Source organism: Triticum aestivum, mitochondrion (genome assembly GCF_018294505.1).
Source record: "Triticum aestivum cultivar Chinese Yumai mitochondrion, complete genome".
Classification (NCBI taxonomy): domain Eukaryota; kingdom Viridiplantae; phylum Streptophyta; class Magnoliopsida; order Poales; family Poaceae; genus Triticum; species Triticum aestivum.
In genome coordinates, this window is record NC_036024.1 from 305,001 (window position 1) to 319,032 (window position 14,032).

Consider the following 14,032-nt stretch of genomic DNA (forward strand, 5'->3'; position numbering starts at 1 on the left):
AATGCAAGTGAAAGAGAATTGTCAAAATTTCCTAAAAGCGGTGGTTCTTTTCTTTATGGATCGGGTAGATCCATATGTTCTGAGGGGGAGACGAGGTGTAGCGCAGTCTGGTCAGCGCATCTGTTTTGGGTACAGAGGGCCATAGGTTCGAATCCTGTCACCTTGATGTGGTATTCACACAATGGGGCCGAAGTGCAAAGCCCCGTAGCCTATCCGCGGTCGGGAAGGCAGGCGAAAAGCGCGCACAAAAGAAAAAGAAAGCTAAAAAGCTTATTTTGCAATCCATTATCTTTGGTATTCTTCTATATTTAGATCATATTATATAGCTATTTCACAGGTTTTATTTACATACCTCAGTCATGTTATTTGTCTAGCCTTCAATCAGAATAGCCTCTCCACCGGTTCCGAAGATTCTTTCGGCATCAATGTGCTTTTGGAATCTTCCTATGAAACAAATAACATTCTGGAACAGTTTAGGACAGAACAGGCCTCAGTAGAAAGCGAGCTTTTTTCGCGTATAGCCACCTCGAAGCCCAATTAGCGCACGGGCTGCCCCCTCAACTCAACCCTGACGAGTACGCAAACTTGGTCAGGGAGCATTTAGACGGTGCAGTTAGTATTGACCACTACCGCCAAGTCCATAATTCAAAAATTGATGAAGTCCACATAATGGAGCTCAAAAGCCGATTACCAAATCTACTTTTTTAGCATCTTGAAACCGCACATAAGAAATATTCTGAATGAATCACCTTACAATAACATACGAGAGACAGCTTTCTATTTTGTCGAACAACAAGTCGAACCCAATGAACAATTCCATTCAAAGGAATGTTCTAGAGTTTTTTCCACTATATTCGCGATATTAAAAAAAATGGAAGAAATTCTTCACGATTTCTAGAGTTCCGGGATTACTTCACTGATATCGATTTTCGCCTAAGCACGGCCTCTAGGTTAGTTCAAAGTGTAATACAACGAACTATCGATACACCGAAAACGAGTCAAGATGGATACATAAAATGGAGACATCGTGGATTACCCAAATTGGGACGACGATAGGACATTTCACTTTCTTTCGCAATATTTCTGATCATGACTCAACCACTAGGAAAGGGGATTGCTTACTCTCAGCCACGTTTTCGCTTATGCTTAGTCAAGTGAGGATTCCATTCGAAGTAACGTAACAGGAGCACCATCTTCAAAACTTCTCGGGATCCGGAGTTTTTCGATAAAAGGTCCCATCCTTCAATATCATGATTGGGTCAACCAGGCCAGATCATAAGTGAAATAGTTTGATCGGGTCGACCAGGTCAGGCCCGATCATGAGTGAATAGAAAATCGAAAACGTACATAGCTGTTCCAGCGGAAATACTTTGTTTAATTCTACCACTTCTACTAGGAGTAGCCTTTTTAGTGCTAGCTGAACGTAAAGTAATGGCTTTTGTGCAACGTCGAAAGGGTCCTGATGTAGTGGGATCGTTCGGATTGTTACAACCTCTAGCAGATGGTTTGAAATTGATTCTAAAAGAACCTATTTCACCAAGTAGTGCTAATTTCTCCCTTTTTAGAATGGCTCCAGTGGCTACATTTATGTTAAGTCTGGTCGCTTGGGCCGTTGTACCTTTTGATTATGGTATGGTATTGTCAGATCCGAACATAGGGCTACTTTATTTGTTTGCCATATCTTCGCTAGGTGTTTATGGAATAATTATAGCAGGTTGGTCTAGTAAGACGGGGGGCGGCCGTTCGGTCGCCTATGATATACGGACCAATTGGTCAAAAATGGGTTTGTGCCGCAGGTGTTGAACGATCTACTCTACACAGGTGTGGGCTTACAGGGCTAGGGCTCATAAACCCTTTCTTTCATTCATCAAGGGGTCGGTCACTTTTCCGGGCCGGGATCGAGAAGTGGAAGTCATAAAAAAGAGATGTTTCTCTTCGCACCTCATATCAAGAGGAAAGGTAGCTTGTCAAGCTGGTCTCACTATTGGAAATTCTAGCTTTCTTTTTTTTTTTTTTTCACCGGCTCTTCTTCTTTGTCAACGCTACTAAGGACCTGACGGTTCGCCTACTTGATGGATGAAAGAACATGAGAAAGGGTTCTAAAATAAAAGGCTAGAAAGTCTACTACAGTACAGTCAAAGTCAGCGGCTGAGTTTGCCTAGCCTCGCCTACTCATTTTTGTAGGCGAGCGAGTTAGCGAAGAGGCTTAGGGATAAGAGAGTGTCGGTGCGTACGTAGCCTTCATTCTACTACGCTACACAAAGTCACTTAGCTCGACGTTAATTAAGAGAGTAAAGGAGGAATACCCTACATAGAAGAACCACAGTTCGCTTACAAAGGTATAACCTTTAGCTCCCCGGGGCTAAGCTGCTTCGCACCACTGATAGTTAATTAAGATTCCATTTCAAAGGCGCTACTTTGTTTCGCAAGCCTTTGTCATTGTCAGTCAACTAAGGTTGGCCCTCGGCCCCCTGCGAATCCGTAAATCAGAGAGCATGCCGCAAAAAAAAGGATGGTCCCCTATGCATTTCATTCTTTCCGGAACGCAAAGAATTAAAGTACCTGACCCCCCATCATGGTGAACCTCTCCTTGTGATCGGGATGAGGTAGATGCCTCCCAGCCGGGGGGGCGGATCGAATCGGAGTTTCCTTAGGTAGCCACCGACCTACAGTTCTCCTTAAACTTCTGTGCTTGGTGGAAAAGAAGCGAACAAAGGTACGCTCGCTTGCTGTCTTGTTCTCTGCCGCGGACTGGGATCGCTCGCCAGCTAGGCCCTCTAGAAAAAAGTTGGAGCAACATTGTATGAGAACATATTACCCATCTTCGGGGACAAGGGGCGGAACGACCTCTCGATCTACTTACTGCAGCCCAGGACGGGCGTCGTCGTCTAGGCGTGACTTCTTGTTTTGATCTCCCCTACGCCTAGGACGTTGTCTGGGCCAAGAGCCATAGTTAGTTGCTGTTTCCATTTGGTTCTTCTTTCTCGTTGTTGATACCGGCAAGACCCAGCCAGATGATGATGTCTGCTGGTTGGTAGTGAGAGGACTCTTAGTACCCGCAAAAAAAGGGCGCTGGTGAAAAAAAACAATCATTTGATTTAGTTTCTTGCTCTCCCTTAGCAGCGGGAAAGGAGTCTATCTATCTGCCTAGCTTTGGTAGATTTCCCCCAACGCAATTCAAAAACGGAAATTCCACGAATCCCTGAGGTGGATAAGTCCGACGACTCAGCAGCAGTGCGGAATTGAGTTTCTGGTCCGGTGGATCTGATCTATAGTTAGGGGGCAATACATACCAAAAGGTTCGAAGAAGGAAGGCGCAGTATATAACCAACCCACCCATAGCCGGTCTAACTGCTGAGAGAGAAAAGTGCTTTTCTTTCCCTAAGAGTCCTCGAGTACACACAGCTATTGCGGATCCTTTGCGAGATCAGGATTTTGGATTCATAATTTAGAATCAATCCATGTTAGGTCAACATCGAGACAGAGCATCTCAGTTGGCTCTGTCAAGGAAGTGAAACAGGCATTCCTAGGTTGAGGTTACCATTGGATTGACCCTCAGTCAGGCCTCCGATTCCAAGGAGTTGATTCAGCAAGTTCCCCGCGCTACCCCGCGGGAAGTCTAATCGGATCAATCGGTGGTTCCGTAATGAGTAGTCGAATACACATTGAGGGGGCCTTGCCTCCTCCTTCCCGCCCACACCTTCATTCTTTTCCTCCTCTGATCTTAGAAAGCATACTAAACTTCACTCCAATCTTTCTCCATTAGCAACAAGAGCAGCTCTATCTATCGGCCCTTGATGAGTAAGCTTAGCTATACCGCTTAGGTTGCAAAGCAGCAAGCTCCCTTCTAATGCGTTATTGCTTGGAGCCTTCTCGCTTAGTAAGCCGCCTTCGGCCCTTCCTCCTTCTTACTCTGTTTGGTATTCGCTCGCGGGTTTGTTTCCAGGTTCTTTCGTTCTTGGTTGGCTCTCTCTATTGTTGTTTGTAGATCGTGCGTCCTGCGCATTGATCCGGCAGCGAGACCCGCCCTGGTTGTAAAGCGAAGCGAGCCGTCCTTCCTTTCATTCGTTGCTTTGTCTTCGGTTTGTTTTTAAACTCGACCTTCTATCGGGACTGTGGTGACGAACCTTACTCCCCTCGGTCAAGTGGTTGACCCGTCTGTCCAATAAGTTTACTAAGTGAATGGGAATCCTATAGTTTGACCAGCCTGGGAAGAGTAGTCAGAGGCAATTCGCTAATATGGAGCTGTTTATATCGGCTTTCTTTCCTAACTAACAGGAAAAGAGAGACATGCGAGTTCGACTCTCGTTCTATCCATGTTCAGCAGTCCCTTTCCATCTTGGTACTGTTGATGGCAGTACCGCTCAACTACGAGATGCTTGAAAGTCGATGTATCAATAATGTTCCCAAGAGTAGCATCGAGCCTCGAAACGGCAAGCCATGCTTCAAGCTAAGTCAGTATGGATCTAATTGATTGCTAAACTGAAGGAACGATCTCTGTCGAAGATTCTCATTCTGAAGCAGGTGCCTAGCTCTGGAAGGATGGACGGGATCATACCTATTTGAATTGAAGAACATTCTGTAACACTTGTTTTTGAGTGGGGAAGGAAAATAAGCACACAAGCGAACAACCATCTAACCGTCAGTCTGAACTCCCAGGATCAGTCCATCAGTAAGAAAAAGCTTCCGTTTCCGTCATTCAGCAGTGGAATGGAATAGTTCGATGGTATTGATCGTCCAACCATTGATTGGAATGTCTATCGTGATAAACCGTGTAATTCTATAAGCTAAGCAGATGAGGCAACAAAGAACCTAACCGTCCTCTCTGATTGACTTCATCAGAAGATTCCTATGGTCTGGTTTACCTTTCTTCTTTCCTTGCAACCTTGGATCGATATGGTTCATTCCTGGGCTATGCTCTTTCAACGGTTGACAGAAGAGGGGGACGGGCAAGGATGATCAGACTGCTTGGTTCGGTTCGTCAGAGGTATTAAAAAAACCTTCTTTTTGGTCTTTTCTTTCTTGCCGCCACTTTAACAGGTGCCGCTGCAATGAGAGCTTAAGTTGCGGAGTTTTTTCTGGATTCTTTTTTTTTTTGGTGCGCTCTTCCTTTTTTTGGATAGAAAGAAGGGTTCAGTGGGAGGGCAAGGGGTAGTTAAGTTTTAGGTTGGCTCTTGTTTTTTACAGACTTTCTTTTCGGTGTAATTTAATAAAGAAGTAGCAATTGTTCATTTCATTTCATTTTTTTGCATTGGTAGTTCTTTTTCATTTGAAAGGGCAAAGGGGGGAAGGGAAAGGATTGACCCTCAGGGATCATATTACTCAAGAAGACTTGGGGAAAATAGCAGGATTGGAAAAGTTCGAAGAGACTGAGGAAGACAAATCCATTGTCGAATCCTGCAGAGTGATAACATCGAGTAGTGGGGGCTGGCTTCCACCCCTGAGAGAGCTTGATTTACCAGAAATCCCGCCGAGTCCTAGTGGGCCTAGATTCCGCGATAAGTTCCGAGAAATGGAGGAAATGATGCATTCAAAGTTCGCAGAATTGCAAGAAAGAAAAAATCCTTGAAAGAAAAACCAAACAAGACCAGATGTTCCCTATTGTTATCGGGAACGAGACTAAATGTTCGGCCTTAATGAGATGGACCTTGATTCCTCTCCGGCCAGGAAAAGATGCGGCTCCTCTTTGTTCTACTACCTTCATCCTCGGGTGAAGCCGGTTGGCTCACCAAACAAGATATATACTGTGAAATCATTGGTAACCATGCCTAACGGTCGGTCATCTAAGCTATCGGCCAAGGCAAGTGAGAGCTGTTCAAGAGTTGGGGGCATATCTTTAGCTCGAGCAGCATCCGCTCCCGAAATGTGAGTTAAGCTTTAAAAAAAGAAGAAGAGCTACGAGTGGAACAGCTTCTTCTATTCCTTGTTGGCCTCCAGCTCCTTCTGTCCCTCAATCCTCTTCTCTGCCCTTTTTTTACTATTATGCGTGGCATGCCCCCTGTTCGTATCTTAACAGGGCAACCTTCTCTTGCAAACAATCCCTTCGTCGCTAACACCGGTAATGCCCCATCCCTTTAATACTACCTTCGAGGAATTTCTCTCGCGTCCCTGTAGTGATAAGAGCGCATTCTCTAACAGCTTTGAAGCCGAGGCAGCCATCCTCTTGCCAATCCTAAACAAAAGAAAGAAAAGCCCTACCCGCCTTCATTGGTTGAGTAAGGGGCATTTACCTATCAGTCCTAGTCCTAAGGCGCAATCGGAGCACTAAGCCCAATTACAGCTTGACTCCGTAAATTAGACCTCATTCTCCTAGTCCTATTCCTGATTGTTATTTCGGATTCTGTGCCTGGGTGGTATCTTCTTACTATTGATTCAACCTCTTCGGGCAAACGTTGTCACTTCCTTTATTTGAAAAAAGGGGTCTAGAACTACAGTGATCTGATACCTTCTTCCCTTGGTCTGGGTAGGTAGGTTATGTAGGCTACAACTGTTCATAGGTTGTTCGATCGCAAAAGGCCAAATAATCGATTACTAGTATGCCGGATATTGCCAGGAGGCCCTTCCCCCTATGTTTGACTCATCCTAGATGGGTTCACACCTGTTGATTCCGGTCAAAGAAAAAAGCTTTTTCACGGCATCCGTCCCATCACACCAATCTACGCCAAGATAAAGAATGCTGGGTTGCCAGGAACAAACCCTGTGATTCAAGGTCTTGCCTAGAATTGCCCTAAGAAAAATGCACCCCATTAATTGATCCCTCTTTAGAGTAGTATAAGTACATCCTCGACTATAGCACGAGTAGAGTCGAGTTCTCGTACTAACCTAAGAGCAGATATGCCGAAATATTTCCACGTTCAAGCAGCTAATCAGTAAACGACTTCTCCGTAACAGTTTGAAGATTGGCTCGCAACGCAAGTAGCGGCAAGAAAGGAGAGCAAGACTTCCTTTTCTAAAAGAAGAAAGAACTAGACTTCTATAAGAAGATTTTTATAATCGTAGATCGTGGAATATTCATCTATCTTATTAGGTAACTACTTTAGCTGCTCTCGAAACTGAACCATCGTGAATAGAACTAGCGCTTAAGGAAGAGTAGGATCTGTTAGCAAGTCATATTCAATCACCCGGTCTTCTCCTTCCTAGCTTTTAGATTTTCTGATTCTCTCTTGGATTTTCATACACTTAGCCGTGTACGTATCTTGGCTAAACTCGAACCTATAGTTGATCCATCCATACTCGGTAAAGAATCAAAAAGGTACTTGAAGACGACTTTGAATGGGAGGAGGTTTTCTTTTTATCCCCCCTAACCTTATTTTTATGTCTTCTTCGTTCTCAGTCCCTACGGTCCATTGTAGGATGATTTTCCTAAGGCCTTGAATTCGTTGGCAAGGTGATCAGGGTCCTCTCCCTGGTCCTATCGAACCAGTGACTTCTCTCCTGGGATTGAATATGTTTTGCCTTTCCCCGATGGTTCCGCATTCCTATGTGGGTAGGATTCGCCAGGGATGAGCGGCTTATTTAGCCTATGCGAAGCGCGAAGCATAAGAGAAGAGTGTAGCGAAGCGAGTGTAATACTTGTAGCGAATATAAGTAGTGTCAAAGCCTACACTGGCTTAGCTCTGCAGATGTTTTCAGGACGAAGACGGTGATACGATACCACTCGCCAGTGATGATAAGATTCACTCATAGCATAGGTGGAAGATCCATCCTATTTTCTTTATAGATTTATTTGTTCAAAGAAAATACGCCTAAAAATCATTCAGGGAACCTACTCTTGGTATCCTTTACCACATTCACTTTCCATATTCCCTTTCTTTAGTTCAGACGCTATCGTACCTCAGGGAAAATCCAAATTTCTATCAACGATTCCCACCCAACTCTGGAATGACTCTCCCCTCTCTCCCTTAACATATAGAAGGCCTCTTATCCGTCAACCGCACCTTAATAGCTCAGACTTCCGAGCCTTGCTGGATGATGCAGAAGGGCCAACATCAGAGGATCAATTGAATAACCAACTCTCCCGCCCCGCTGCCGCTACTGCTCGAAAGCCTTTGGATCCCCTACAGGACTGTCATGAGCCCCTACAAGGAGTCAAAATCAAGCCGAAACCAGATACAGGAAGTGTTGACCCGGATCAATTGAGTGCGAGCCCTTTTATCTTGAGCTGATTCTCCTTATTTTAGAGCTGTGGCGAAGGTAAATTGAGCTCTGGCCTGTGGGGAAGGAAAAGGCTCTGACGAAGCTCCAGGGATTACAGGAAGGTTTAGGCCGCAGCTCCAAACGGTCAGAAAAGAAGATGGTCCCGCCCTTACTTCGGCTTGAGGAGTCGTTTTCTCGCTATCTTCTTCGTCTGGATTAGCCTTTTAGTAGCCTAGTAGGTTGTTTGAGTTTCAGGAAAGGAAGAGGTGCTTTCTAAAACAGCCGTTACCGCTATGTTTTTTTTCAATAAGTTCTTTTAGAGCATCGTGCCCCACTGTCCGAATAAAGTGTGCGCCTAAGGTGTCATGTGTTTAAGAATATACGTCTAATAGAAATACTTTCCCAATCCGTATAAGAGGAAAGAAGGGTCCGGCAATAAGCAGTAGAAGAATAACCCGCAGAAGAAGTTTAATCGCTTCCAGAGATCGGAGCCAGACAAAGATAAGACTCCACGGCGGCACGATCGGGATGATCGGGTCAAAAATGAGTCAAAACTTGTAAAACCCCGGTTTTGGCCTTGTTACTAAGGAGAAATTGACATACTTAGCAAACAGAGATAGAATTATTTCAAAAAGAGATCAGGAAAGAGCCATTTCCCAACCAAATAAAACAGGAAAGCATGAGGCTCGAAGCCCTTTCTCATTTCGAATTTCATCTTAGTATCGGTAATGCCCCGCCCAAAAGTATTTCATCGCAATCACACGCTAGCTTGGTTGGAAAAGCTCGTTTGCACCCACTAACTAATACCTTCTCGTCAGTATGGAATTCTCCATGCTTTCGCCTTGCTTTGTAGTCATTTTCTATGAGTAATCGGTCCGAACTCAATTTCAAGAAAAAACTCTATCTCGCCTGTGGCCAAAAGTAGTGAAAATGGTATTTAGCTTAGTCAATATACAACACAACTGCTGATTCTTCGCGAGATGAAAACCCTTTGTCCTCCGTCTGCAGGGGCAATTCCTGAGAAAAGTGCTACTAGCCCTTGTTTTGGTCATGTCCACAGGCCTTTCCATTCGTCTTTATTCGTCTTTCTTCCGGCAATCTATGCATAATTCTACTTCTTGAACCACCGAATCCGCTTTTGAAAATGGATAACTAGCTCCATTCTGCGTCAAGTACTAAGGATGGGCCCAAAGCACACTTTTGAAAGGCATCGGTCACCTTAAAAACCCCAAAAGTAGGAAGTCTAGCGTGCTTCTTTAGTGCTGCTCTTCGATCAGATGCTTTCTCATTGAACGAGGCATATTAAAGTGAAAGAAGTTCCAGGTCGAGTCCCGAGAAGGTGATAGTTGATTTTGATCATGAAGTTGGCACTGGACTTTGGAATTGATTCTGGACCCCCACCTGCTCAGGACGCCCCGCCTGCTCAGGACGATCCCATTACGGATTTTCTGGAGGGGGACACGCTTGACCCAGCGCAAAAACGGGAATTCAGAAATATTCTGAATTTCTTGAAGACCAAAAGCAGAACGAACCTTCAAAATGAGCGAATCGTAATAAAAAGATGTTGGGGGGGCGAGGGTAGTAGTTACGAATCCAGGGCAATCAACCACTATCTAAAAACCCAGGTTGGACAACTGCGTGCTGGGGGATTAGCAGGGGATTTTGTCGTAAAGGAATTACGGAAATGGAAAAGGGACTTCAAAGCTCAGAAGAGACGGTCCCACTTCTATCAGGGCCTTCTCGGGGTCTTGAGCAATGTTAATTTGCATTGATTGCAAACAGGGTGCGGGATTCTCTGACGCAAACAAAGAAATGGTCCCGGAGAAAGGAATCAGTCTCTTCAGTCCGGCGCATGCCTCAAATTCATTTTTCCTTTGAATTACTCATTTTTTTGAATTTCGCACCGGAAACTTTTCTAGGAGAAGTTCGAATCCGTTCCGTTCGGATATTGATCGGTCTTGGTTTGACATGGTTTACGCGTTACTGGTTCCCGGAAGAGTCAATTTCTCCATTAGCTAAACCCTTTATTACCCTACCTTTGGACTCGTATTTTGTTTGTACACAATCAACGGAGGCCCCCCCGACATATGTTGCAACGTCTTCAATAGCATGCTCTTACTTCGTCTTTCCCTTAATAAGTCATCAAATTTGGTGCTTTTCGATCCCCAGTTGCTATGGGGAACAAAGGCAGAAATACAATAGAATCCTCCATTTAAGTGGTTCTCGCTTCTCCTTGTTCCTGCTCCTAACTCCTCCCCGGGTAGTTCCCAATGTTTGGCACTTTCCATACTTCGTGGGTGCAACATCAACAAATTCGCTCATGATCAAGTTACAACCTAAGATCTATGACTATATTATGTTAACTGTTCGTATTTTGTTCATTCCATCGGTATGCTCCCAGGTACCTGTAATTGTGATCTGTTTGCCAGAACCAAGGGGTCTTTCTGTGGAAACCTTCACGAGCAATCGTCGTTTTTTGATGGTTTTTCCGCTTTTCACAGCTGCTCTTTCCACACCCCCGGATATCTGGTGCCAAACCGTCGCCCCTTTCCTTATATATTCGATAATCGAGTTTGCTATCTTTGTGGCATTGATTGTACAAGTTCGTGAAGAGGGCTGGACGAGTAGAATGAGGGAAAGCGGCTCGATCGAGAAAAAAGAGGAGTAGACTAGAAAACCTAGAACTTCAAAAGTCACTATCAATGAATTCCCGAGCAATTCTAAACCAACATATGCTCCGTATAGACGGAATCTCAGATAAGAACCTAACAGAAGTTTCGCGACTCCTTCATGGAATATAGGTCTTAGTATATAAATAATGTCAGTTCGAACCTGACGAGTCGTTATCATCTGTTGCCCTAACTGAGTCCATTAGCTCTTGTTGCCCTTCTATGGTGGGGATCCATAGAGAGTTCGTTTTATGAAATATCTGATAAAGTAAAAAAAAAGAGAGACAGGTGGTTGCAACAATCACAAACCATAGAAAAAAATGCATATCCCGTGTGTGCTCTAGTTTCGGGTTCTCCTAGACCACCATTATGAACCAAAAACAACCATACCTAGTGAAGGGGAGCTCTTCGCAGCTGTCAGTGGAAAGATGGAAATTGGTTCTAAAAGAGCCGAGCTAGGGATAAGAGATATGGTTGGTTGGCAGAATGGAAGGAATGCTATTCTAACGGGAACCGGGAAAAGAATGGTTCCCAATACAGGGCCCGAAGAAGAGAGACGAAAGGAAGTAGTGAAAGAAGAAATAAAGTACGCGGATCAAAGTGAAAAATCACATAGCTACTAAGTCAAAACGTCCAATGAGAATGGAGATCAAGAGGGACATGAAATCCATTAGCAGCTCTATCAGTTATTTCATTATTAGCATTCCTTAACCAATAGAAAAAGAAAGAGATCACAAGCGTTATCAGTCTCCAGACGCATCTATCTATAAAAAGGAGTAGGGCACCTGATATGAGATACATACTGGAGTCAAGGATTGAGACCACTAGTGAGAAGGCCAATAAATCGTTTTTTTGTATCGGAAGGGAAAGAAGGACCATCCATTGGCAAGCACTAAAGGTAGGAATCTAGTGGCTGCTGCATCAAGCTCCATCCATGATTTTACACTCTAGAGGAGAGAACTGCTGTGAGCCAGCTTTGTAGCGACCTTTCTTATGCGGAAGCAAAACCTGTATTTCTATACGAGTTTCCTTCAGTTGCTTAGGGTGAGCAAGCCCATAATATTCCATTTATATTCTGTCTCCCTTTTCTGTTGGAGTTACATAGGAGTGGTCCATAGGGGGGGCACTAGTTACTGGTTGGGAACCATCGGTCCATAGGCGCGCGAATAGGGGTCCATCCAGTTTATTCTTTTGGGGTTGTGTGTGGGACTTTCCTCTTGATGTGGAAAAATAGGCTCTTAGGGCATATGCTGCCTTTACCGGAAAAAGAAAGTCAACGGACTTCATGGACGAGGAGGTGGAGGATGAATGGTATGGCTTGCTCACTTGCTTAAAAACTTATTTTCAAAAATAAGGAGACAGAATATAAATCTCCGAATGGAGAAAAGCATATTCTAGTATTTGCCCATAAGCTTATTCAAAATAGGAGTGCTACATAAGCATATGCTAAAGGGGGAGGAATCCATTTATTATTTCTTTCTTAGCCTGGGCCCAACTATGTACAGAAATCTATCTATTATTGCCTGCATCGACAGCAAAGTAAACTCTCGCTGATGATAGAAGAACAACTCTTAGGGCAGTTGCAAGGAAACTATGAGCTATTTATTGTTCCTTTCTTAGAAAAAAAAAGATAAAGGATGGCTTATGGTCTATTTTCTTACTTGACTATCCTGCCTGACTTGGCCAATAAAAGATACCTAGCATGACACATCAGCTACGCCATCTGAGCCTGTCCACTTGCTAGTCAGGAAAAATAACCGCTCCGTTCCGTGGGCTTCTTTCGCAGCTCTCTTCACGCTCGCTTTACGAGTGCAACCAAGTTCAATAAACTGTTCATGCTAATTCATAGACTATGCTGGTTTCTATCTAAGAGTCCTGTGAGACGCTTCCTTCTCATACACATCTGAAGCAACGTTTGATCATCCGCATTAGAGAGTTTTGCAGGTCCTTGAGAGAACGTTATCCAGTCAGTTATGACTTGACCATGGTCTGAGGTGAAATTGGTCCTGGTCCATAAAACGAAAGGTGCTGGGCAAGCGCAGAGAAGTCGTCTGAAGGGGAGTTCCATAGGAATGTTCAACTTCGATCAACCTTGGTTTGGTCCCATGCCTAAAAAAGACAGAAGGTCAAAAACAAAATAGGGGTGATATAACCCACTGCTCGCCTAAGAATGTACTGACGTAATCCCTACTATGGCTTCCCGAAGGATCCAGCTGCTAAGAGGGTCCGAGCCATAACGGATTGATGTGACCGTAGCGGCGACTGGAATCGATCTGAATGAGGCAGTTATGGGACTTCTCTTATATAACAATATATATGGAGGAAGGATTCAAAAAAGGTGGGGGTCAAGGTGTATAATACGAGCTCCACTTTCAGGCAATGAGCTAGCTTAACCCTGATTGCTTAAGGTTTAATACAGTCATGTTGGATCTGCTACTAAGAAAGGAAGAGAAAGACTGATTGCGACAGCTCAACCGGATGAGACATCTCTTATTTACAGAACTGTGCCAACGTGTGCCTACATTGTTTGATTTACCAGTTCCGGGTATTGGATTTTTTTTGGAATAGAAAGAATGAAACTAGTACCAGCTTATCGCCAACCGTGCTTTCTACCAACTCCGCCAACCCCAGACGGGAATATTGATTGCGATTTAGCCGCACCTGAGCCCGCAACTGCTGCCTCTACTCCGCCTACTTCTTGTGCCGACTTCGCCAGCCTCGCGGGGTACCGATTTCCTCCTGCTTTGTGTGCGTGCCATTGACTCCTTTAATGGGTCGAAACCTACTTAGTTCTCATTTTTATTTCGTCTATACAAGAAAAGAAGGATTTGTGTTTAGCAAGACAGAGAATTGAATAAGTAAAAAGAAAGTCGTGTGTACCCTTTACCGAAAAGCAAATATGACAGATAGGGTACGACATATTGCTTATTCCTGATTGATCTAGTTGACGACAGTTGCCTTGTTGGACCGATTGTGGATTGGAATAGAAGTTTCTTATATACAGATATTCGTGTTTACTGATTTCGCATACTGGGAATGGAACTTGATGTAACCCATTGGAAACTCTCTTTGAGACTCATTATCTGTTATATACGACAGGCTAATTAAGTCCTTCAATTTCAGAAAGGAGTCTTTCCTTACTTCCTTACACAAAACTGTTATGTTGTTATGCTGCTCGTGCAATCAAAACTTAGAATAGAAGAAAAAGAGTTCCCTCGGGACCCATC

The 14,032-nt window shown here is 44.1% G+C and overlaps 2 protein-coding genes and 1 non-coding gene across 3 annotated transcripts.

The window, feature by feature from the left end:
* The first annotated feature begins 91 nt into the window (after positions 1–91).
* Positions 92–166, forward strand: trnP. The gene has a single exon. It is a non-coding gene; the product is annotated as a tRNA-Pro (tRNA).
* Positions 167–1,341: 1,175 nt separating this feature from the next.
* nad1 lies at positions 1,342–1,727 on the forward strand (one part of a trans-spliced gene, as the record gives it). Coding sequence (YP_009433707.1) covers positions 1,342–1,727 — 386 coding nt within the window.
* Positions 1,728–9,988: 8,261 nt separating this feature from the next.
* On the forward strand, positions 9,989–10,804 carry mttB. The gene has a single exon. The coding sequence runs from the start codon at positions 9,989–9,991 to the stop codon at positions 10,802–10,804; it is 816 nt and encodes a 271-aa protein (YP_009433732.1).
* Positions 10,805–14,032: the final 3,228 nt, after the last annotated feature.